General features: G+C 51.4%; 1 protein-coding gene across 2 annotated transcripts; it reads left to right on the forward strand.

The window, feature by feature from the left end:
- Positions 1-1,191: 1,191 nt before the first annotated feature.
- Relb (RELB proto-oncogene, NF-kB subunit) lies at positions 1,192-21,328 on the forward strand. 2 transcript variants are annotated; one of them, XM_020172977.2, is made up of 11 exons: positions 1,192-1,424; positions 2,248-2,298; positions 8,438-8,781; positions 12,419-12,576; positions 13,184-13,275; positions 13,390-13,521; positions 14,904-15,008; positions 16,458-16,673; positions 17,631-17,699; positions 17,810-17,887; positions 20,586-21,328. In XM_020172977.2, the coding sequence occupies exons 1-11, from the start codon at positions 1,370-1,372 to the stop codon at positions 20,966-20,968; spliced, it is 1,683 nt and encodes a 560-aa protein (XP_020028566.1). In that variant the 5' UTR covers positions 1,192-1,369; the 3' UTR covers positions 20,969-21,328. The 2 variants fall into 2 exon arrangements, with proteins under 2 accessions (XP_020028566.1, XP_073913698.1); XM_074057597.1 differs by lacking the exon at positions 16,458-16,673 and having other exon boundaries at positions 1,232-1,424.
- The last annotated feature ends 92 nt before the right edge of the window (positions 21,329-21,420 follow it).

Genomic DNA, 21,420 nt, shown 5'->3' on the forward strand with positions numbered 1-21,420 from the left:
TTGAGAGTTCAGATTTGACCCCAAAGCCAAAGCTGAAGAGAATTTGCTGTCTAGCCCTTTGCAAGAAAAGGTTTGCTTTTATTTCTGCTCAGTGACAGCAGTTCTGCTGTGGTCTGACCTGCTGTACACTGGTACCTGGGAGCAGGTTACAGGGCTGTGCCCTAGTGCCGGGTGGCACCAGCAGAAGTTCAGAAAGGTATGTTGCATGAATCAGTGAGTACACGTGGACCATGAAGAGAAGTGGAGTGTGCAAATTTTACACAAGGTGACATAAAGAGGATGACAAATGCTGGCTCTGGTCTAGGGGTGCCTTGCACCTAAGTTGGAACCTGACAGCCACAGGGTCAATTTCAGAGCCATTGGAGGCTTAGCAGTCGATCTTGAGCCTCAGTCTCCTCGGTAATAATCCTACTTCTAGCACGTTCTTCTGGTGCTGCTGCCAGGTCTGAGACGTCTGTGTGATACTCAGGTAAGCCCTTTGTCCTGGGTTGGGCGCAGTGTTCCGTATGTGCAGCGTTACCATCCCCGACTAAGCTGAGCTCTGGGCTGAAAGTGCTCTGGGTTATTTATAGGTGGCTTGGAGGGGTTGGGGTGGAACAAGACAATAACTAAAACATCCATTCATTCAAAAACATGTAGTGACCCCTACCCTACCGTGTTCTAGGCGTTGGGTATACAAGGAACAAACTAGAAATCTACATACTGACATTCTAGCTTTAAACAGTCGTTAAACCTCAATATCCAAATTACAGCTGGAGAAACTGAGGCATAGAGAGACTTTAGGGTTTCATAGAGATCGTTATTATCAATGACAACTGTAGGGCCCTGGCAAACTCGCGATCCTAAAGCTTCCCTTGCAGCCTGACAGACAGCAGGTTCAAGTCCTACTGGGAGAGTAAGGGGGGACCTCACATTCCCAGCTTGCTGCATGGGTAGGGCGTGAGTGACCTTAGGCTAGCCTCAGTTGTCTTGGCCAGAGCAATGGGCAGCTAGCGACGCGCGCCAGGCCGCTCTGCAGCGCCCAGCCTCCCATTCCCGGCCGGCCCCGCCCCCGCCGTCACGTGACACGCGGGGGTTTTCCCGTTCCCCTGGCGTGACGTCACGATGGGGTACGGGCCAATGGGCGCGCAGGCCGGCGGCGCCGGGGAATTCCGCCGCCCCGCCCCCGCCCGCCGCCCGCCCGGCCCGGCCCGGCGCCCCCCGCAGCCCCGGGCGCCGCGCGCACTGCCCGGCCTGCGGCCCCAGCCCCTGCGCCGCTCGTCTGACTCGCGATCGTCTACCAGAGTGTGCCGCCCGGCTGCCCGGCCTGCCCGCGTGCGTGCTTCGGTCTGGGCCGATCTCCGGGCTGTCCGTCCACACTGGTTGGGCCATGCCGAGTCGCCGCGTCGCTAGACCGCCCGCTGCGCCGGAGCTGGGGGCCTTGGGTAAGCGGAGCCGACGTTCTGGAGAGGAGTCTGGGGCGGGGCTGGAAATGTGGGGAGTTCTGGGGGGGGGTCCCAAGTAATCTAGGGGTCCCGACAAGAGCCTAGGGGATTTCGCGGGGAGAGTGTGAGGGCTGCGGGGACACCGTATTAGAGCGAAGGAAGGAGGCAGAGGATGGTGAAGGGTCCGGCCCAAGGTACAGGCGAGGCGTCCCGCTGAAGAGTGAGAAGGGGGCGGGGCCTGACCCTGAGGCAAAGAAGGGGGCGGGGCCCGGCTTCCAGAGGGAGAAGGGGCGAGGTCTGACCCCGAGAGGGCGGAGTGGGAGGGGAATAAAGGCGGGGCCAAACTCCGAGAGGGAGAAGAGGAGTGGCCTGCCGTACAGAGGGGGCGGGGTGTGTTCTGAGGACGAGAAGGGGGCGGGGACTAACGCACAGAAGGAAGCGGGGTTGGTCTTGGAGGGACGAGGGGGCGGGGCCTGTCCCTGAGCGACAGGGGGGCGAGGCCGACGGGCCTAGAGAAGGGGAAAGGCCTGTTCTGAAAAACGAAGGGTGAGGCGGGCTTGCCACTGACAAAGTCAAGCCTGACCCTGAGCGCAGCAAAGGGGTGGGGCTTTCCTGAAGTTAAGGGGTCCTCCAGGCCCGTTTTGGAGTAGAAGAGAATCTTGAGTGATGATGGGGTGAATGGCAAAAATGAGAGGCTAGACACTGTGGGAGGTAATGGGGAGGGGCTTGATCAAGGGGGCGTGGCTACAAGAGGCAGGGGTTGGGGGTTGAAGATTCTCTTCCTGGCCAGCATCACGCCCTGAGATTTGCTTCCCTCTCGTAGGGCCCACTGGTGACCTCCCCTCGCTCTCGCTGGCCATTTCCAGGACCACAGGTGAGCAGCCCTCCACAGTCCTTGCCCACCTGTTCTTGGAAGATGGGGCTGGGGAGCCCCTGTAGAGTCAGGTTGGGCAGGCCTCTGCCTGAGGAATTCAGTTTTCCCCTGTGCTTTTCACTGTCCTTTGAGAAAGCCCCCTAGGTGTCCCTACTGCCTGGATGATTATGAGCTTGGCACATAAAAGGAACCACCTAGTTGCGCTCTAAGAGGTGCCCCCTTTAGAAATTCACCATGGTAAAGCAGAGTGCGGCGACTGCAATCTTGGGTTTTAGGGCAGAGGTTTACATGCCAGTGCCACAACTCCTTATTTGGGAATGTTTGCAAGTCACTTCCCCCACCTGGCCCTCAGTTGTCCTCACCTGTAAAATGGGCACAATATCAGTGCCTCCTCTTTAGGGTGATTTGGGAGAATGCAATGAGCTGATACAAGCAAACTTGCAAAGCAGTGTCTGGCTCATAGGAAAGGCTCAGTAAGTGTTGTTAGTGGTGAATAATAATAATACTAACAAAGCCAGGTGTGGTGGTGTATGCCTGTAATTCCAGCTAACTGGGGAAGTGGAGATGGAAGGATGGAAGTCAAAGGTCAGTGGGTGAAAACTCAAGACCCTGAAAAACAAACTAAAAGCAAAGGGACTAGCGTGTGAGTGGTAGAGCACCTCTGCCTAGCAAGCAGAAGCCTGTGTTCAAACCCCAGTAGTGGGCAAAAACAAACAATGACCAAAAAAAGGTAATGGTGATAATAGTTATTAGTCTGTCTATAAAAGCAGTTCTTAAACCATGTGCCTCAGAATTACCTCGAGGGCTTGGTAAAACAGATTATCTGGTCCTATGTCTAGAGTTTCTGATTCAGTAGTTTGGGCTGGCCCCTGAGAGTGTGCCTTTTTAGGGAGTTCCCAAAAGATGCCAAGAGCTACTGGTCTAAAATGTCCTTCCTTTCTGGGTGCTGGTGGCTCACGCCTGTCATCCTAGCTACTCAGGAGGCAGAGATCAGGAGGATCGAGGTTTGAAGCCAGCCCAGGTAAATAGTTTGTGAGACCCTATCTCGAAAAAAACCCATCACAAAAAAGGGCTGGTGGAGTGGCTCAAGGTGAGTTCAAGCCCCAATACAGCAGAAAGAGAAAGAGAGAGAGAGAGAGAGAGAACGCAGCTGGGATTTGGAGGGTGGGGTAGAGACCTGCCATTATGAATACTCAATGGCCCATGGTGTCTGGCTGAGTCTGAGCCTCTTTCTAGAAGGAGGATACTGGGACAGACCCCAAAAGTACTAGAGTAGCCATGGAGAGGACACTGCAGCCCTGAGATTAGTGGTGTGTGGGAAAAGGTGGAGGGGTGACATTAGGGACAGGTCCGCCAGCCCAAGTGCTGGTTCTAGAATAAGGCTGAGACTTGTATGGCCCAAGACCTAGATCTGAAGTTTCCAATGAAAGTCATTTATGATGTCATCTGTTCAAAAAATATTTGTTGAGCACCTGTTCTATACCCGGACCTGTGGTGTGAACAGAGCAGTCACTGAGATTGCCCAAGAGCCCTGCCCTCAGAGTTCTCTACCTAGATAGGGAAGCAGACATGCAAATGATAAATTAAATGTGGATTATACAATGCAATAAGGGCTATAAGGAGATGGGGAGGAGGGCAGGGATAGGAGAGTGAGGGAGGTCAATCCACATGGAAAATTCCCTTCACTTATGGCCAGACATAGGCTTGGGTGCAATGCGGATTGGGCAGCCCTGCTCCCAGTCTCTGGCGCTCCCTGCCGTAGGAGGAGACAGGGATGAATCATTTTAATGAGAGATCATGTCACATCCTATCAACACCATGAAAATGATAAGGCAAAGGGATCTGAGCTGGGGCTGTAGCTCATACTTAGTGCGTGCTTAGCATGCATGCGGCCCTGGGTTCCATCCCAGCACCAGAAAAAGAAGAACCTAACTTCAAGTGACTGGAGTGGGCAGTCTGGGGACAAGCTTGAATAAAGTGACCAGGAGGACCTGTCTAGGAGGTGACATTTGAGTCGAAATCTGAAGGAGGTCGAGGAAGGGCCATGAGAAGAACTGGCAGAGACCAGCCTGTGCAAAGGTCCTGAGGCAGCAAATGCATAGTCAGTTTTCTGCTTCCGTGTGACCCATCTTGGCTGGATCCTAATGATGCCAAGTCTGTGTGGGAACTCCGTGTGTTATTTGAGCAGAGCCTTGAATAAGGAAAAGAAGTTCCCAGTGTTTCTTTGTTTAGAGGGTGTTTTAGATAATATTACCCAAGATTTATGGAGGGCACAGAGTGGTCAGATTCTGTCTGAAACGTTTCTTTGTGTGATCTTGACTCCTTATGCTAACCCTTGAAGTAGGAGCTCAGACCTCTTTTTTTTTTTTTTGGTGGGACTGGGATTTGAACTCAGGGCTTTGCACTTGCAAAGCAGGTTCTCTTCCACTTGAGCCACACCTCCAGTCCATTTTGCTTTGGTTATTTTTGAGATGGGTAGTCTCTCAAACTATTTGCCTAGGCTGACCTCAAACCTCAATCTTCCCGATCTCAGTGTTCCAAGTAGTTGGGATTACAGGCATGAGCCACCACGCCCAACTCAGACCTCCTTTTGTAGAGGAGGCTCAGAGAGGTTAATCAACTTGCCCAAGGCCACACACCTAATCAGTGACAGCTGAGTCTACACCTCATGCTCTAAAACCATGCCTTCCACTCCCCCATTTCATAGCCAGACAAACCGGGGAAGGGATGCCCAAGTCCATAGAACAGTTCTCCCAACACCTTGTCCAACAGCGGCCAGCCAGCATATGGGCAGTGCCCGTATGTGGCAAGGGTGAGTGCCTCTCATGTATTCACTTTTTAAACTATTGAAATCTAAGAAGTTAGGAATTATCATTGTGCCAGTATTTAAATGTTTTTATTTATTTATTCATTCATACATTTATTTATTTTTGTGGTACTGCAGAAGAACCCAGGGCCTCCAGCATGCGCAATGTGCTCTACCACCTAGTCACTACCCAGACCCTTGCCCATTTTATAGATAAAGAAACGAAGGCACAAGCCAGATGCCGGTGGCTCATGCTGTAATCCTAGCTACTCAGGAGGCAGAGATTAGGAGGATCGAGGTTCAAAGCCAGCCTGGGAAAATAGTTCTTGGGACCCTATCTCAAAGAAATCTATCACAGAAAAGGGCTGGTGGAGTGGTTCAAGGTGTAGGCCCTGAGTTTAAACTGCAGTACCACAAAAAAAAAGAACTAAGGTAGGAGAATTGAGTTGTAAGGCTGGCTGGGCCAAGGCTTAAGACCCTATCTGAAAGACAAACTAAACGCAGCAGGACTGGAGGTATGGTTCAAGTGGTAGAGCCATTGCTTAGCATGTACAAAGCCATGGGTTCAAATCCCAGTACTGGAGAAAAAGGTTAGGGATTGGTTCAGGGCCAATGTAACTAGCAATTAGCAGAGCCTTTTATTTTATTTTATTTTTTGGCTATACTGGGGGTTTGAACTCAGAGCCTACTACCACTTGAGCCACACCCCAGTCCAAGATCCAGGATTTGAACTGAGGCCGTCCATCCTGAGCTCCAGTCACTGCCACCCATGATTCAGCCTCCCTCTCAGCCTGGGAGATTCTTGAGGGTCCAAAATCTAACTTGTCTTTGGATCCCAGGGGCATCCAGATGTCTTAGAAGGGTTTTGCAGCCAGGCATGGTGGTTCACAACTGTAATCCCAGCACTTGGGAGGCTGAGGCAGGGAGATCTCAAGTTCAAGACTAGACTGGGCTATATATAGCAAGCCACTGTCTCAAGAAAAGATAAGAAGAGAGAGAGAGAGAGAGAGAGAGAAAGAGAGAGAGAGAAGTGATTCAAGTTTGGCCTTGAGCATATTCTTTCTGTCCCAGCCTCAGTATCCCCATTTCTGTGGTGAGGACCTTGGCACATTCTGACCTCACAGATCTCAAGAGATAAGGGGTGTAGGGAAGCTGTCTTCAAAGGGGCAAAGTTCTGACTACTTGGAGCCACTCCCAGAGCCTGGAGAAGGAGGAGGAGGACAGATGTGGCAGTGGGCAGGTCCTACTTGATCAGCTCCCAGCCAGTGGCCTGTGCAGCCACACTGGGTGAGGCATCCTCTCCGGCCACCCTCCCCTCTGTGTGCCTTCAAGACCCTCTGGCTCCCTCTGGGCTCCTTATCCCGTATGTGCAATGATGGGAGGTCAGTTTCAATAACTCCAGGGCCAAGTTTTCCTGGGGAGGTGACGGGACTTCCCTGAGAACCCGGGATTGCTGTTCATCCCGCCCCCCCGGAAGCAGGGGTGTGTCCAGGATTTCAGGGTGCAGAGGAGGCAGCATGGATTTGGATAATCCTTCTTTGTCTTTGCGTTCACACAGCACTGATTTCTGGGGTCCTGGGTGGCCTTTCAGGAGGGAACTCTGGCACAATTTGTTTAAAATTACAGGTGTCCATTTTTTCCCTGGTGACAGACACAGGGATCTTTTGCATGGATCCCCAACAATGCTGCACGGTCCATGATTGAAATGTTGTAGGGGAGAGCATTTAGCTCACTTTGAGGATACCCTGATCCTAGACCCCTAACATTAGAGACTGAAGGGATGGGACCTCAGAATGGGAGGTGGGGACTGGGTCTGGTGCCTCAGAGAGTCGTCCTCAGGTTTCCCAGGATGAAGGGACAAGGGTTACAGGAAGGACAGTGGGAAACCTGTCTTGGAAGGTGCTAAGTCTTGACAACTCTGAACCTTACCTTTCTCTTTCTCTTCCCTCCACAGATGAATTGGGTGAGTACCAGGAGGCAGGTGTGCGGGGATCTGGGGGTCTGGGGCTTGAAGAGGGGGTTCCAGGCCTTCCTTGTTTCATGGAGGCAGGGGTCACAGTGTCACTTCCAGAATGGCTGGGGATTTAAAGACTCATGCTCCCAGGTTCCCGAGCAGTGTTTGACATATAGAAAACCTTCAGTGAGCATGGACCTCTGTCAGTATGGCGATTACCAGTGCCCATTCAATAGATGTCGCTGAGCCCTCCTGGGTACCGGCACTGTTCTGGGCTCTGGGATCCAGCCAGGAATAAAACCAAGTCTCTGACCTTTTTGAGCTGGGAGGCCCATGGGGGAATTGGAAGGGTGAGGTTGGGGGTGTGGCTCAGGTGAGGGGGAAGGCCCTGAGTTCAAAACCGAGTATTGAAAAAAAGGGGAAATGAATGAACAGGTAAATGGAGGTTAGGCTAAGGCTAAGAAGGAAATGAGAGCGAGAGAAAGGGAGAGGGAGAGAGGTTTCCGGAGGGGCCTGGGAAGACTTGGTAGATGGCACCTTTCTGCAGAGGTGACATTTGAACAGAGACCGGAAGGATGGGGAACCACATGGCTTGAACAGGGAAAAGTGAGGATCTGATAGTGGGAGAAGCAAGTACAGAGTCCTGAAGGGGGCCCAGACTCCTTGGGTACATGACACAGAAATGGTCGTGTGTGTTGCTTCATGCCTGTAATCTAAGCTACTCAGGATACAGAGATAGGAAAATCGAGGTTTGATACCAGCCCAAGCAAAAGTTAACAAGAAATTCCAAAAACAAGCCGGGCATAGTGGATCACGTCTGTAATCCCAGATAAGAGGGAGGTGAGGTCGGAGGATGGTAGTCCCATGCTGGTGGGGCAAAAGTGTCAGACCCTATCTGAACAGTAACTAAAAACAAAAAGAGTGATCCGTGGTTCTGGTGATAGAGCACCTGCCTACCAAGCAGGAGTCCGTGAGTTCAAACCCCAGTACCTCCCAAGAGAAAAAAAAAAAAAAAGTACTGGGTAGATTGGGTTTACCAAATTTGGGATCATGAGCAATGAAGTCGACCCTACGAGACAGGTGCCCCGCGCCTGCGAGCCCAGGTGGCCAGCAGGGGGCGCTACGTCGCCCAGGGAGAGCAGGTGCCTTGGGGCGCTGAGCTAGTGCCAGCGTGAGGAGGGACGGCGACACCCGTGGGGTGGCCCTTTCTCTGTCCATCCAGGTGAGCGCTGGGCCGCGGTGGAGTCAGGAGAGCCGGGAGGGTGGCCCCGCACCCGGGGGGTGCTAGGCCGTGCGTGCACCCTGCGCGGTGGCCGGGAGAGACAGGGTCACCGCCTTGGCTCTTCGTCTTGTCACCACCGCGTCTGCTTCTCCCGCAGAGATCATCGACGAGTACATCAAGGAGAATGGCTTCGGCCTGGACGGGGCGCAGTTGGGACAGGGCGAGGTGCCGCGCCTGGTGTCCCGCGGGGCGGCCACGCTGAGCACCGTCACCCTGGGTCCCGCCGCGCCGCCGCCCCCGGCCACCCCGCCACCCTGGAGCTGCCCCCTGGGTCGGCTGGGGCCACCCGCGCCCGGGCCGGGCCCGCGGCCACACCTGGTCATCACCGAGCAGCCCAAGCAGCGAGGCATGCGCTTCCGCTACGAGTGCGAGGGCCGCTCGGCCGGCAGCATCCTGGGGGAGAGCAGCACCGAGGCCAGCAAGACGCTGCCCGCCATCGAGGTGGCTATTATTATTGCACTTGGATCATCTGACCCCAAATCCAAAAGGCACAAAAGGGCCGAGCAGAGTGGGGTACGCCTGTAATCCCAGCACTCAGGAAGTCCAGGCAGGAGAATCAATAGTTTGAGGACAGAGCTAGGAGCCTGGCTTAAGTAGTCGAGCGCCTGTCTAGCAAGCATAAGGCTCTGGGTTCAAACCCTAGTGCTGCCCCAAAAAACAAAAAAGTTTGTGGCTATCCTGGGCTGCATAATGACACTCTGAAAAGAGAAAAAAAAAGATATATTAACAATTTTCCCGCCAAACTGAAGTGTACAAGTATTAAACTAATATTTTTGTTTGGCTGTTTTGTGTTTTCTTTTTTGATGCCAGGGTGGAACCCAGGGCCTGGCACATGCTAGGCAAGCATTCCACCTCTGAGCTACTTCCCAGCCCTACACCACTGTTTTTGGTTTTTTTTGTTTTTTTTTTTTTGTTTTTTGTAGCATTAGGGATGGGCTTCCCTGTATCACTGAGCTATGCTCCTAGCTCCTGTTTTAAGGTTTTGAAACATATGACATGATTCAAAAGTTTTAAAAATATATATTCATATTAAATTAGCAAAATTGAGATTGATTTATAATGAGCAAAATCTCCCGTTCCTGGCCCCAAGTCCCAGGCTTCCCTCACCCCCAGGGGTAATCACTGTCCTCAACATCTTGTGTATCCTCCCAAGACTACTGCATGATTATACAGGCAAATATTATCCTCCCTGGATCGTTTGTTGTTTGTTTGCTTGTTTGGTTTTTGGTAGTTAGTAACGGAGCTTGTATCAGGGCCTCACACTTGCTAGGCAGGTGCTCTACCACTTGAGCCACGCTTCCCTGCACCCCCAGCCCTTTTTGTGTTGTTTATTTATTTGTTTTGCAGTACTGGGCTTCAACTCAGGGCCTACACCTTGAGCCACTCCACCAGGCATTTTTTGTTTTAGGTTTTTTTTCAAGATGGGTTCTCGAGAACTATTTGCCTGGACTGATTTCAAACCACGATCCTCCTGATTTCTGCCTTCTAGGTAGCTAGGATTGTAGGTGTGAGCCACTGGTACCGGGCTGTGTTGGTTATCTTTAAGATAGGGTCTCGCTTTATGACTGGGTCAGTTTTGACCAAGATTCTCCTATTTGTGCTTCCTGGAGTAGCTAGGATTGTGGGTGTGTGCCACCCACTCATTGGTTGAGATGGGTTTGCAGCAACTTTTTGTCTGGACTGGCTTCAAACACTGATCTTCCAGATCTCTGCCTCCACACATGCCAATGTCACAAAGGTGGCAATTTGGAAATCTGGAGATTCCTCTCTCTCTCTCTCTCTCTCTCTCTCTCTCTCTCAGTACTGAGGTTTGAACTCAGGGACTTGCCCTTGCTGGGCAGGTGCTCTACCACTGAGCCACACCCCCTCTCCCAGCCCTTATAGATTTCTCCTTGATGTGGTGATGAGGAGAACAGCCAGACCCAGCCTTGTGTATGTGTGGACCTGGTGACTTAAATACCACACCACAGGGTGTCAGTGAGGGGATTTTCCAAAGACAGGAACAACTGTAGCCTAAACAAAATCCAATCTGGTCTTCTCTCCATTAACATGGTGGCTGCTGTCCTTGAAACTTCAGTGTACTAAAAAATTATGAGGAAAACAGTATTTATGTAAAATGGAGGCCGGGTACGGTGGTGCCCGGTAATCCCAGCACTCTGAAGGCTAAGGCAGAAGGATGTTGAGTTCAAGGTGAGCCTGGGCTACATAGTAAAATCCTGTCTCAAAAAAAAAATTAACACTCAAAAATGAACAATGGGGCTAGGTTTTTGATTCTGTGGACTCTGATCATTTTGTCATGTTTTCATTTGTTTACGTATTTTGTGGTGCTGGGATGGAACCCATGAGCTCATTTTTGGCAGTACTGGGATTTGAACTCAGGGTTTTGCACTTGCTAGGCAGGAGCTCTACCATGTGAACCATGCCCCCAGCCCTTTGTACTTTAGTTATTTTTCACACAGGATCTTGCGCTTTTGCCCAGGGCTGGTCAGTGTGACACCATGATCCTCCTACCTATGCCAACAGGCTCGCCGCAGTGTGCCTGATTATTTTTAACCCGGTGCTTTCAGTCTGTGGCCCAGGCTCAACCTGCCCCTAGGACAGCATCACCCAAAGTCACCCTCACTATCCCTTTTTGCCCCTAGAGGGCAGCCCTGCCCCACTGATACTCTGCAGTTCATTGTGTGTACAGGGGTTCTCAACCTTCAGAGATGGGAGCCGTGCCCAGCCCTGACCCAGAGGAACAAGTGGCTAGCTGAGTCAGGCACTGTCCAAATGGCCTGGCTCTGTCCTCGGTCGCCTATAACTGAGTATATTTTAGTTCCAGTTCCCATAACTTATTGCTTTTGAAAAAAAGGAATCTGAAAACCTGTGGGAGGTTTTTTGGTTTTGGTTTTGGTTACAGCCCAGGCTGGTACTGGGGTTTGAACTCAGGGCCTCCTGCTTGCTAGGCAGGTGCTCTACTGTTGTAACCATGCTCCCCAGCCATTTTTGCTCTGGTTCTTTTGCAGACAAGGTCTCATTTTTTACAGGCCTGTCTGCACTGCAATTCTTCTAATTTTTTTCTGCTACACTACTGGGATTTGAACTCAGGGCCTACACCTTGAGCCACTCCACCAGCCCCTTTTGTGAAGGGTTTTTTTTCAAGATAGGGTCTCCTGAACTATTTGCTCAGGCTAGCTTCAAACCGCAATTCTTCTGATCTCTGCCTCCTGAGTAGCTGGGATTACAGGCATGAGCCACCACCCAGAGCCTTTTTTTTTTTTTTTTTTTTTGGTTGCCCTGGGGTTTGAAGTCAGGGCTTTGTGCTTGCAAAGCAGTTGCACTACCGCTTGAGCCACACCTCAGTTCATTTTGCTTTGGAGATGGGGATTCGAGAACTATTTGCCTGGGCTGACCTCCAACCATGATCCTCCTGATCTCAGTCTCCCAAGTAGCTGGAATTACAGATGTGAGCCACTGGCGCCTGGCTGACCTCTAACTTTTATTTCTCCTGCCTCAGTCTTCCAAGTGCTGGGATTACAGGCAAGAACCACCATGCCTGGCTTTTTTCTTGTTTTTTGAAACAGGATCTCACTATGTTGCCTAGGCTAGTCTTGAACTCCTGGGCTCAAGTGATCCTCCTGCCTCAACCTCCCAAGTAGCTGGGACCTCGTGTGCCCGGCTTCGAATCTGGAACAATGCAATGTCCCATTGTTTTTAATTGTAGTCTTCAAATTTTCCCCACATTCTTATTTTGAAAAAGAAAAAATGGCAGTGTTGGGGACAGAACCCAGGACCTCATGCTATACATAGTGTCCCCAAATGTGATTATGCTTGTTTCCTTCCAGTCAATTCAGGATCTGACAAAGGGTCACGTGTTGCAATCTGTTTTGTCCCTTCACTTTTTGTTTGTTTGTTGTTTGAGACTGGTCTCAATATAGAGCCCAGGCTGGCCTTGAACTCTCAGTCCTCCTGTCTCACCACCAGGCACCGTGTCCTGGTGGGGGGTGGGGAGGGGGTATTACAGGGGAGCCCCTGGGAGTTTGAAGGGGTCAGGGATCCATGGTGAGCCCCCAAGAGCACATGTGTTTTCCTGCAGCTCCGGGACTGTGTCGGGCTGCGAGAGGTGGAGGTGACTGCATGCCTGGTGTGGAAGGACTGGCCCCACCGCGTGCACCCACACAGCCTCGTGGGCAAAGACTGCACCGATGGCATCTGCAGGGTGCGGCTGCGGCCTCATGTCAGCCCCCGGCACAGGTACCCAACGCTGACCCTCACCCCTGACCTTGACCCCTCAACCCTGCTCACAGACTCCGGAGGTGAAGATCACCCAGGGAAACGGAGGGTGGGGGGATGGGTCATTTTGCTCTGATTATTCTGGAGATGAGTCTCAGGAACTGTTTGCCTGGGCTGGCCTTGAATTTTGATTCTCCTGTTCTCAGCCTCCCAGGTAGCTTTGATTCTGTACAGGTGTGAGCACCAGTACCCGCTCTGCTCCCATTTCCTGCATGGGGAGCAGGAGATGTTTCTCCCTTTTTTCTCCTAAAATAAATCCTTGCTAAAACTTTAAAAGCAAATAAAGAAAGAAAAAATAAATAAGGCTGGCCAGTCTTTTCATATAATGAAGATAAGGCAGGTCACCAGGTCTTCTCAACATTCCTGGTGACAGGGATGTGGCCCAAGTGGTAGAGTGTTAGCCTAGCAAGTATGAGGCTGCGAGTTCAAATCTTGGTGCCACCAAAAAAAAAAAAAAAGAATTGCACGTGGGATTTAAACCAACCTTTGGGCCGGGGTGTCCAAGTCCGACGACCTTCAGTCCGGTGTCCGCCATCCGTCATCAGTACTCCTTCCCCTCCCCTCTCAGCTTTAACAACCTGGGCATCCAGTGCGTCAGGAAGAAGGAGATCGAAGCTGCCATTGAGCGCAAGATCCAGCTGGGCATCGACCCCTACAACGGTGAGCCCTGTGCCCTGCCTGCCCTGTCCTCCTGAGCCCCTCTCCCTTTCTGCCCACCTCCTGGGCCCCATCTTCTCCTCCACCCCCACCCTAAGCTTCCCATGTCTCCTCCAGCTGGCTCCCTGAAGAATCATCAGGAGGTGGACATGAACGTGGTGAGGATCTGCTTCCAGGCATCCTATCGGGACCATCATGGACAGATGCGACACATGGACCCTGTGCTCTCCGAGCCCGTCTATGACAAGAGTGAGGCCTGGGTGTTGTATCCGTTAAGATTGTCCTTGGCTGTGGGTGGGATGAACGGGTCTTTTTAGTTTTTGCAGTACTGGGACTTGAACTCAGGGCCTACACTTTGGGCCAAGCCACGAGCCCTTTTTTTGTGATGGTTTTTTTTTTTTTTTTTTGAGATAGGGTCTTGAAAACTATTTGACTGGGGCTGACTTTGAACCTCAGTCCTCCTGATCTCTGCCTCTGAATCTCAGAGCTGCAAACCAGAATTTTGATATTGCTCGGCAGCTCCATCAATGTGCACAGACTTAAGAAATGAGACAAATAAAAATAAATGACTTCCATAGCCAGGCACCAGTGGCTCACACCTGTAATCCTAGCTACTCAGGAGGCAGAGATCAGGAAGATCAAGGTTCAAAGCCAGACGGGCAAATAGTTCATGAGACCCTATTTCGAAAAACCATCACAAAAAAGGGCTGGTGGAGTAGCTCAAGGTGCAGGCCCTGAGTTCAAATCCCAGAACCACACATACACAAAAAAGGGGGACCCCCCTCCCTCTGCAGGGCTACATCTCAACAATAAACCCTGTGCTGGCCTAAAACAAAACAAAACAAACAACATAAAAATCCAGCGGTGCGCGTGGCAGGGTACACTGTAATCCCAGCACTCAGGAGGCAGAGGCAGAGGATCAAGACTTCAAGGCTAGCATGCACCACACAGTGAGACCCAATCTCTTAAAAAAAAAAAAAACCAAAAACGTCCAGCACAGCACAGTGCTTCAGTTCTGACTGTCTCCAGGACCTCTGTGATGTCATTAGGATGAGATCCTTCTGTGTCTTGGCTGTGCATCCTCCACTGGGGACATACTAGGCAGGGCCGTCCCACCATGTGGGACCTCTCTTCTACTTCCCAAGCTGCTTTTAGCATCTCTTCCCAAATTCCCCCCACCCAAAGTCTCAACTCCCTCTCTCATTGGCTGATTTTAGCCATTTGCTCCTCCTGGCCAATCAGCTGTGGGTGGAGAGAGGCAATCCTCTGATTGGCCAGGTCTGGGGCACTGCTGAGCTAGGGGTTAGGCTCAGCCTTGCCCATTTAAAGTGAGTGATGGAGGAAAGGTCCCTTGAAAGAAAAGGGAGGCTGCTAACACACTGTTAGGGCCTGCAAAAGAAGTGTCCACTGTTGTTCTGCTCCCTGCTGTGGGGACCTTCTCTGACCTCTCATCCCACCAACTCTCCGAGTGGGACACACACTGGGACACACCAGGGGACCTCAGTATGGAAGACTGGTCACCCTCCCTCTGAGTGTCGTCTTGGCTGCACCTGGACTGCCACGGCCCCTGAGATTTGATGAGTGAATTCTCGTTTTTTCCTTCTGCACCTCTTCCACACACTCCTTCCCAGAGTCCACAAACACGTCGGAGCTGCGGATTTGCAGGATCAACAAGGAGAGCGGACCGTGCACAGGCGGCGAGGAGCTCTACTTGCTGTGTGACAAGGTGCAGAAAGGTGAGGGGCGCCCGTGGGCATGGGGGGGGGTGAGGATGGGGGCAGCTGGAGTCAGACTCAGAAGGATCCAGAACCCAGGACGCAGGTGATTGGTTCACACGCTCTCTCCTCCCTGTAGGAGGATGGAAGTGGTGGCGCTGTACCCAGCTGGCGCTCTTTGGGGAACCTCCTTTATTAGAGGTGCAATGGCACAGGTGCCTTATGAGGGGCTGGGGTGCAGCTCAAGGGAAGAGCGCTTGCCTAGCACTGTGACGCCCTAGGTTCCATCCGCAGTATTGCAAAATAAACAAATAAATAAAGGTTGGTGACAGTTTTGATCAGGGGTAGGGAGGAAGCAGACGGGACAGAAATACCTTTTTCCCCTCATTTGCATCTGCTCAAATGTCACTTCCTCAAATAGGCTTTTGTTCAAAACAAAAACCAAAAAAGCAACACCCTCCTCCCTCCCCAAAAAAAAAAAAAATCCACCTAAAAGCAAGAAGTCACCTTCCCTTTCGCTGTATATGTGTTTTTGTATCTTTTGCATTTTCTTTTTTAGTTTGTTTGATTTCTTTCTTTCATGGGACTGGGGTTTGAACTCAAGGCCTCAGGAACAGCTAGGCAGGTGCTCTACTGCTTGAGCCACACCTCCAGTCCTTTTTGCTTGAGTTATTTTTCAGATAGGGTCTCAACTTTATGCTGGAACAGCCTAGACTGCAGTCCTGCTATTTATGCCTCCCATTTAGCTGCGATGACAGGCATGTGTCCTTTGGGTTTAATTTTTGAGTCAGGTCTGGCCTGGAACTGGAGATCCTCCTGCCTCAGGCCTCTGAGTGCTGAGATTACAAGTGTGAACCACCACACCCGGCAAGTTCTCAAGCATAGGATGGTTGTGCACGCAGTAGAAACCATACTTCGAATTTTGATCTTTTCCTGGAATGTTGGTATTCGGTGTTACACTGTCACAGTGCTGTGCAGTGGCCATGAGTCTCAGCATCCCAGTCAGGTGTGTTGGCACACACCTGCAATCCCAGCACTTGGGAAGCAGAGGCAGGAGGATCACAAGTTTCAGGCCACACTGGGCTATGAGAGACCCTTCCTCACAGAAGAAAAAAACCCAAAAACCAGGCAACACTCTAGCCCATGCTGTGCTGCTGTGTTCCTAGGCTGGGGTATTTGGTAGGTTAGGTATAAGAAAGTCACGATATTTTTAACTTATGATGGGTTTATTGGGATTGACCCCGTGGTTAGCTGGGGAGCACCTGAATACATAAATATACAAAATCCACCAGGCACCAATGGCTCACACCTATAATCCCAGCTACTCAGGAGGCAGAGATCAGGAGGATTCGAAGCCAGCTTCGGCAAATAGTTTGCCAGACCCTATCTCGAAAAAACCCATCACAAAAAAGTGGGGCTCAGCGGGTCTGCTGTCTTGACTCAGCTGCCATCCCCACACCCCCCTCCCAGAGGACATCTCCGTGGTGTTCAGTACAGCCTCCTGGGAAGGCCGAGCTGACTTCTCCCAGGCCGATGTGCACCGGCAGATCGCCATTGTGTTCAAGACGCCGCCCTACGAGGACCTGGAGATCTCGGAGCCTGTGACGGTCAATGTCTTCCTGCAGCGGCTCACAGACGGGGTCTGCAGTGAGCCACTGCCCTTCACGTACCTGCCTCGGGACCATGGTAACCGTTGCAACCAGGGCTCCCCACATCCCCCAAATGCTGATGGGGAGGAAGCAGAAGTTGAAAGTAGACTCAGAGCCACCTGGACTAGGTGGACTGGGGCTCCAATCAAGGAGGCTTCTTGGAGGAGGGGACTACTGGGGTGATGACAGGAGGATGACTAACACGGTTCTCCAAGGAAGTAGTGGGAGTTGAGGGAGAGAGTTTTAAGCAGTTGGGTTAATAAGTGCAAAGGTCCTGAGGCAGGATTTTGACTGGCGTATTCTGGAACAACAAAGAGGCTCTAGCTGGTGCCAGTGGCTCACGCCTGTAATCCTAGCTACTCAGGAGGCAGAGATCAGGAGGATTGCAATTCAAAGCCAGCTCCGGGCAAATAGTTCATGAGACACTATCTTGAAATTCCCATCACAAAAAAGGGCTGGTGAACTGGCTCAAGCAGTGTGAGTGCCTGCCTAGCAATCATGAGGCTATGAGTTCGAACCCCAGTGCCATGAAAACAAAACATAACAAAAAACCAAAGAGGCTTGTGTGGCTGGAGCTTTATCCTGATCAGGATTTAGGCATCTATTTGCAATGGTTGATCAACAACCAGGATTGATGGAATGGCTCAAGAGGTAGAGCGCCTGCCTAGCAAGCACTAAGGCTCTGAGTTCAAACCCCAGTACCACACACACACACACACACACACACACACACACACAAAGAACCACAGATGGTGCACATCTGTAAACCCAGCACCAGGGAGGCTGAGGCAAGAGGATTGTGAGTTCCAGAGCAACCTGGGCTACATATCCAGACACTGTGCAAAGGACAGAAAAGACCTGCTCATCTGCATCCTAAATGGTGTCTGTAATTAATGAGCTACAATTATTAGCTACAATTATTACAATTGTACAATTGTAATAATTACAATTATTGATGGATCACTTTTGTGTGCTTCTGGTATCTTCTGAACAGACAGCTACGGCGTGGATAAGAAGCGGAAACGGGGCATGCCTGACGTCCTGGGAGAGCTGAACAGCTCTGGTGTGTCCCCTCGGGCCCCCCGCATCCCCCCGTCCCTGGGAGGGAATGGGTACCCCAGTCCTCCCTGCTCAGGCTTGATATTGAGAGGTTCTCACTCTGCCTTTCCTCAGACCCCCATGGCATTGAGAGCAAACGGCGGAAGAAGAAACCGGCTTTCCTGGACCACTTCTTGCCAGGCCACAGCTCAGGTGGGTGTTGGGCTTCCAGAAATCTTTAGCCTTCCTGTCATGGACTGGGGATAGGATACCCTCTGAGTGTCCTATACTCACTGCATAGCCACCAACTAACTGGAAAGTGTGAGGGTTCTGGAGACAGGGAGGTCTGATCTCTGCTGGGCTATTCACTTGCTGTGTGAACTTTGCCAAGTTGCTCCACCTCTCTGAGCCTCAGGGACTCCGAAAAGTCTCACCACATAGCTACGTCACTGGGCGTTTAGGGTTTAATGTAGTTGATGGCTGTACTATCCTGAATGGGCCTGTCTTGCACACTAAGCAGGGTCAGGCCTGGTTAGTACTTGGATGGGAGACTTCTCAGCTCTACTGGATGCTGGGTTTTTAAACAAAAATCCCCAGGGCTGGGGCATGGCTCAAGTGATAGAGCACCTGCCTAGCAAGCGCAAGGCCCTGAGTTCAAGCCCCAGTGCCACCAGAATAAAAAAAAAAAAAAAAAGATATGTTGATGAAAAACATCCCCCCACCGATCACACCCTTAGCGCTTATGTTTGTATTTTTATTTTATAATTTTATTTTACTTTTATTTTGTGGTGGGCAATCAGAGCCTCCTGCTTGCTAGGCAAGCATGTATTTTATTTTGTTTTGAGATAGGGTCTTCCTAACTTTGCTGGGGCTGCCTTCGAATTTGTTACCCTCCTGCCATTGCCTGCGGAATAGCTGGGATTACAGACATGTACCACCATGCCCAATTTAAAAACTTTTTTTTTGTGGTGCTGGGGTTTGAACTCAGGTCTTTGCCCTTACCAGGCAGGTACTCTACCATTTTGAGCCACACCTCCAGCCCTTTTTGCATCAGTTATTTTTCAAATATAGTCTTGCGTTTTTGCTCAGGCCTGGTTGGACTTTGATCCTCTTACCTATTGCCTTCTGTGTAGCTGGGATCATAGGTGTGTACTACCACACCCAGCTTCTTTTGTTGAGATATGGTTTTGCTAACTTTTTGCTTAGGTCGGCCTCTAAAGTACTTGAGATTACAGGTGTGAGCCACCTTGCCCGACCTATCTTAAAAACGTTAAAAAAGTATTTCTTTTATAGACACTCTGGCAGCACAAGCACTTGTATGTGTTTATTCGTTTAGTTTGCAGGTCCGAAGCTTAGCTGGCTGTCCTTCTAGGCAACTGTCCACACGGCAGCCAGCTGTGAGCCTTGGCCACGCCCACCGCCGAGGTTTGACGGACAGCATGTTGTCCCGCCCCCCTGCGATTGCCAACCAATGGCCGATGGCCCCGCCACTAGCAACCAGTCCTGGCCCACTCCGCTTCTGTCTCCAGTCCGCGAAGCTCCCTGCCATTCATCTACCTGGGCATTTTCCCTCTTTTTTTTTTCAATACTGAGGTGCAAACTTAGGGCCTACACCTTGAACCACTCCACCGTCCCTTTTTTAGTGATGGGTTTTTTTCGAGATACGGTTTCTTGAACTATTTGCCTGGGCTGGCTTCGAACTGCGATTCTCCTGATCTCTGCCTCCTGAGTAGCTAGGATTACAGGCGTGAGCCACCGGCACCTGGTGCAAGGCCCCTTTCTTATTCTTGAGACAAAGCCAGTGCCTCCCTGATGGTTGACTGCTGAAATCATGACAGGGTTTAAGTTCTGAGTCCACAGTTTAGCAGCTGTGCCGACCTCTGTTGACTCTCAGATGGAAACTCTACTTCTCACATCTTTGCCAGAATATCATAAGATTATGTCATACAGGATTTTTAAAAATTTTGTTTGGGCACGGTGCGGGGGGAAGACTGGGTAGCACTGTGTAACCTAGGCTGGCTTGGAACTCGCTATGTAGCACGGGCTGGTCTTTAACTCGCTTTCCTCCTGTCTCAGCCTCCAAAGTGCTGGGATTGCAGGCATGCACTACCATGCTTGGCTTCAGACAGTTATTTATCTGGGTGGTTGGCACTGAGTTAATGCCCAGGGGTTGTTAGAAACTTGTCAGAAATCAGGATTGCCACCTATATTTTAGGATCATGTTAAACTGAATTCACGACAAACTCCAAAATAACAGGCTGGAACCTTAGTTCTTCTCTCACAAGAACATGATCAGAGTTAGGTGGTCCCAAGATGGTCTGGGGGCTGCATGATGATCAGAGACCAGAGATTGAAGGTCTTACCATTTTCTTTCTTTCTTTATGCTTTTTTGGAGGGACTGGGGTTTGAACTCAGGGCTTCACACTTGCAAAGCAGGTGCTCTACCGCTTGAGCCACTCCTCCAGTCCATTTTGCCCTGGTTATTTTGGAGATGGGGGTCTCCCAAACTATTTGCTGGGGCTGGCCTCAAACCATGATCTTCCCAATCTCAGCCTTCCAAGTAACTGGAATTACAGGCATGAGCCATCACCACCCGGCTTGTTTTTCTATTTGTTTTGTGTGTTTGGGGGGACTTTGGGTCTCCTCTCCTTCCTCCTTCTTGGAGAAAACTCCCTATAACCCTACTATGGCCTGGTTTCATTCCTGTTCTCCGACTGCGCAGCTGTGTGTGACTGACTTGCAGTTATTTTGCCTTGATGCCTTTGTCTGCTCATTAAATTCGAACGGTGGCAGTACCTACTCATAGGCCGGGATTGAATACATGTAGCAGGAGGGCAGGGCACGCCTGAGTGAGTGCCTGGCTGGAATGTTGGCCCTAAATCCAGCTGCCTTTTTCTTCTCACTACCCTAGGCCTGTTCCTCCCGCCATCAGCCCTGCAGCCTGACACCGACTTCTTCCCTGGCACCGTCTCCCTGCCTGGCCTGGAGCCCCCTGGCGGGCCCGACCTCCTGGAAGACTTTGCCTATGACCCCACGGCTCCCACACTCTTCACCCTGCTGGACCTGCTGCCCCCGGCGCCGCCACTTGCCAGCGCCGTCATGGGCAGTGGGGGTGCAGGGCCCGCGGTGGCCGAGTCCCCGGGCCCCGAGCCACTAACGCTGGACTCGTACCCGGCCCCTAGTCTCGGGGACGGAGGCACCGCCAGCCTTGTGGGCAGCAACATGTTCCCCAACCAGTACCGCGATGCAGCCTTTGGGGGTGGCCTCCTGTCCCCGGGGCCTGAGGCCACGTAGCCCTCGCGGCGCCAGCGGAGGCGCTGGGTGGGGAGGGGTCCAAGAGGTCCAGCACCTCGGGGCCACATGGAGGTGGCTGCCCTCCATCAGGCTTCCTCCCTCCTCATTCTTCGAAGTTGGACATCTGCAACGCTGACAAGAAGCTCGAGAGCACGGGTTGCCCTTTAGCCCCTTTACAGATGAGAAAACGGGGTGCGGAGAGGAAAAGGGACACTTTCCTGAGCGGCCCCCCATGCGTGGGCACCTTCTCTGGCCGGATTCTCAAAAGATTGTACATAGGGAGACGGCAGATTTCTGATCCTTCCTCCCATTCCTGAAGATGGTTTGTTCAGTCTTCCCAATAAAGATGAAATTTTGAGACTTGGGGGTTTCGTTTCTTCTCTGCCAGGGAAACACCAGGTCTCCCTGCAGCAAACTCCTGTTCGGTTTCGCCCTGCTTCTTCCCGCCTCCA

This window comes from Castor canadensis, chromosome 16, assembly GCF_047511655.1.
Source record: "Castor canadensis chromosome 16, mCasCan1.hap1v2, whole genome shotgun sequence".
NCBI classification, from domain to species: Eukaryota; Metazoa; Chordata; class Mammalia; order Rodentia; family Castoridae; genus Castor; species Castor canadensis.

Coding starts and splice junctions, on each gene's coding strand:
- Relb (XM_020172977.2), top strand. CDS start 1,370: ATGCCGAGTCGCCGCGTCGCTAGACCGCCCGCTGCGCCGGAGCTGGGG. Junction 1,425..2,247: donor GCCGGAGCTGGGGGCCTTGG/GTAAGCGGAGCC, acceptor TCCCTCTCGTAG/GGCCCACTGGTGACCTCCCC. Junction 8,782..12,418: donor AGACGCTGCCCGCCATCGAG/GTGGCTATTATT, acceptor GTTTTCCTGCAG/CTCCGGGACTGTGTCGGGCT.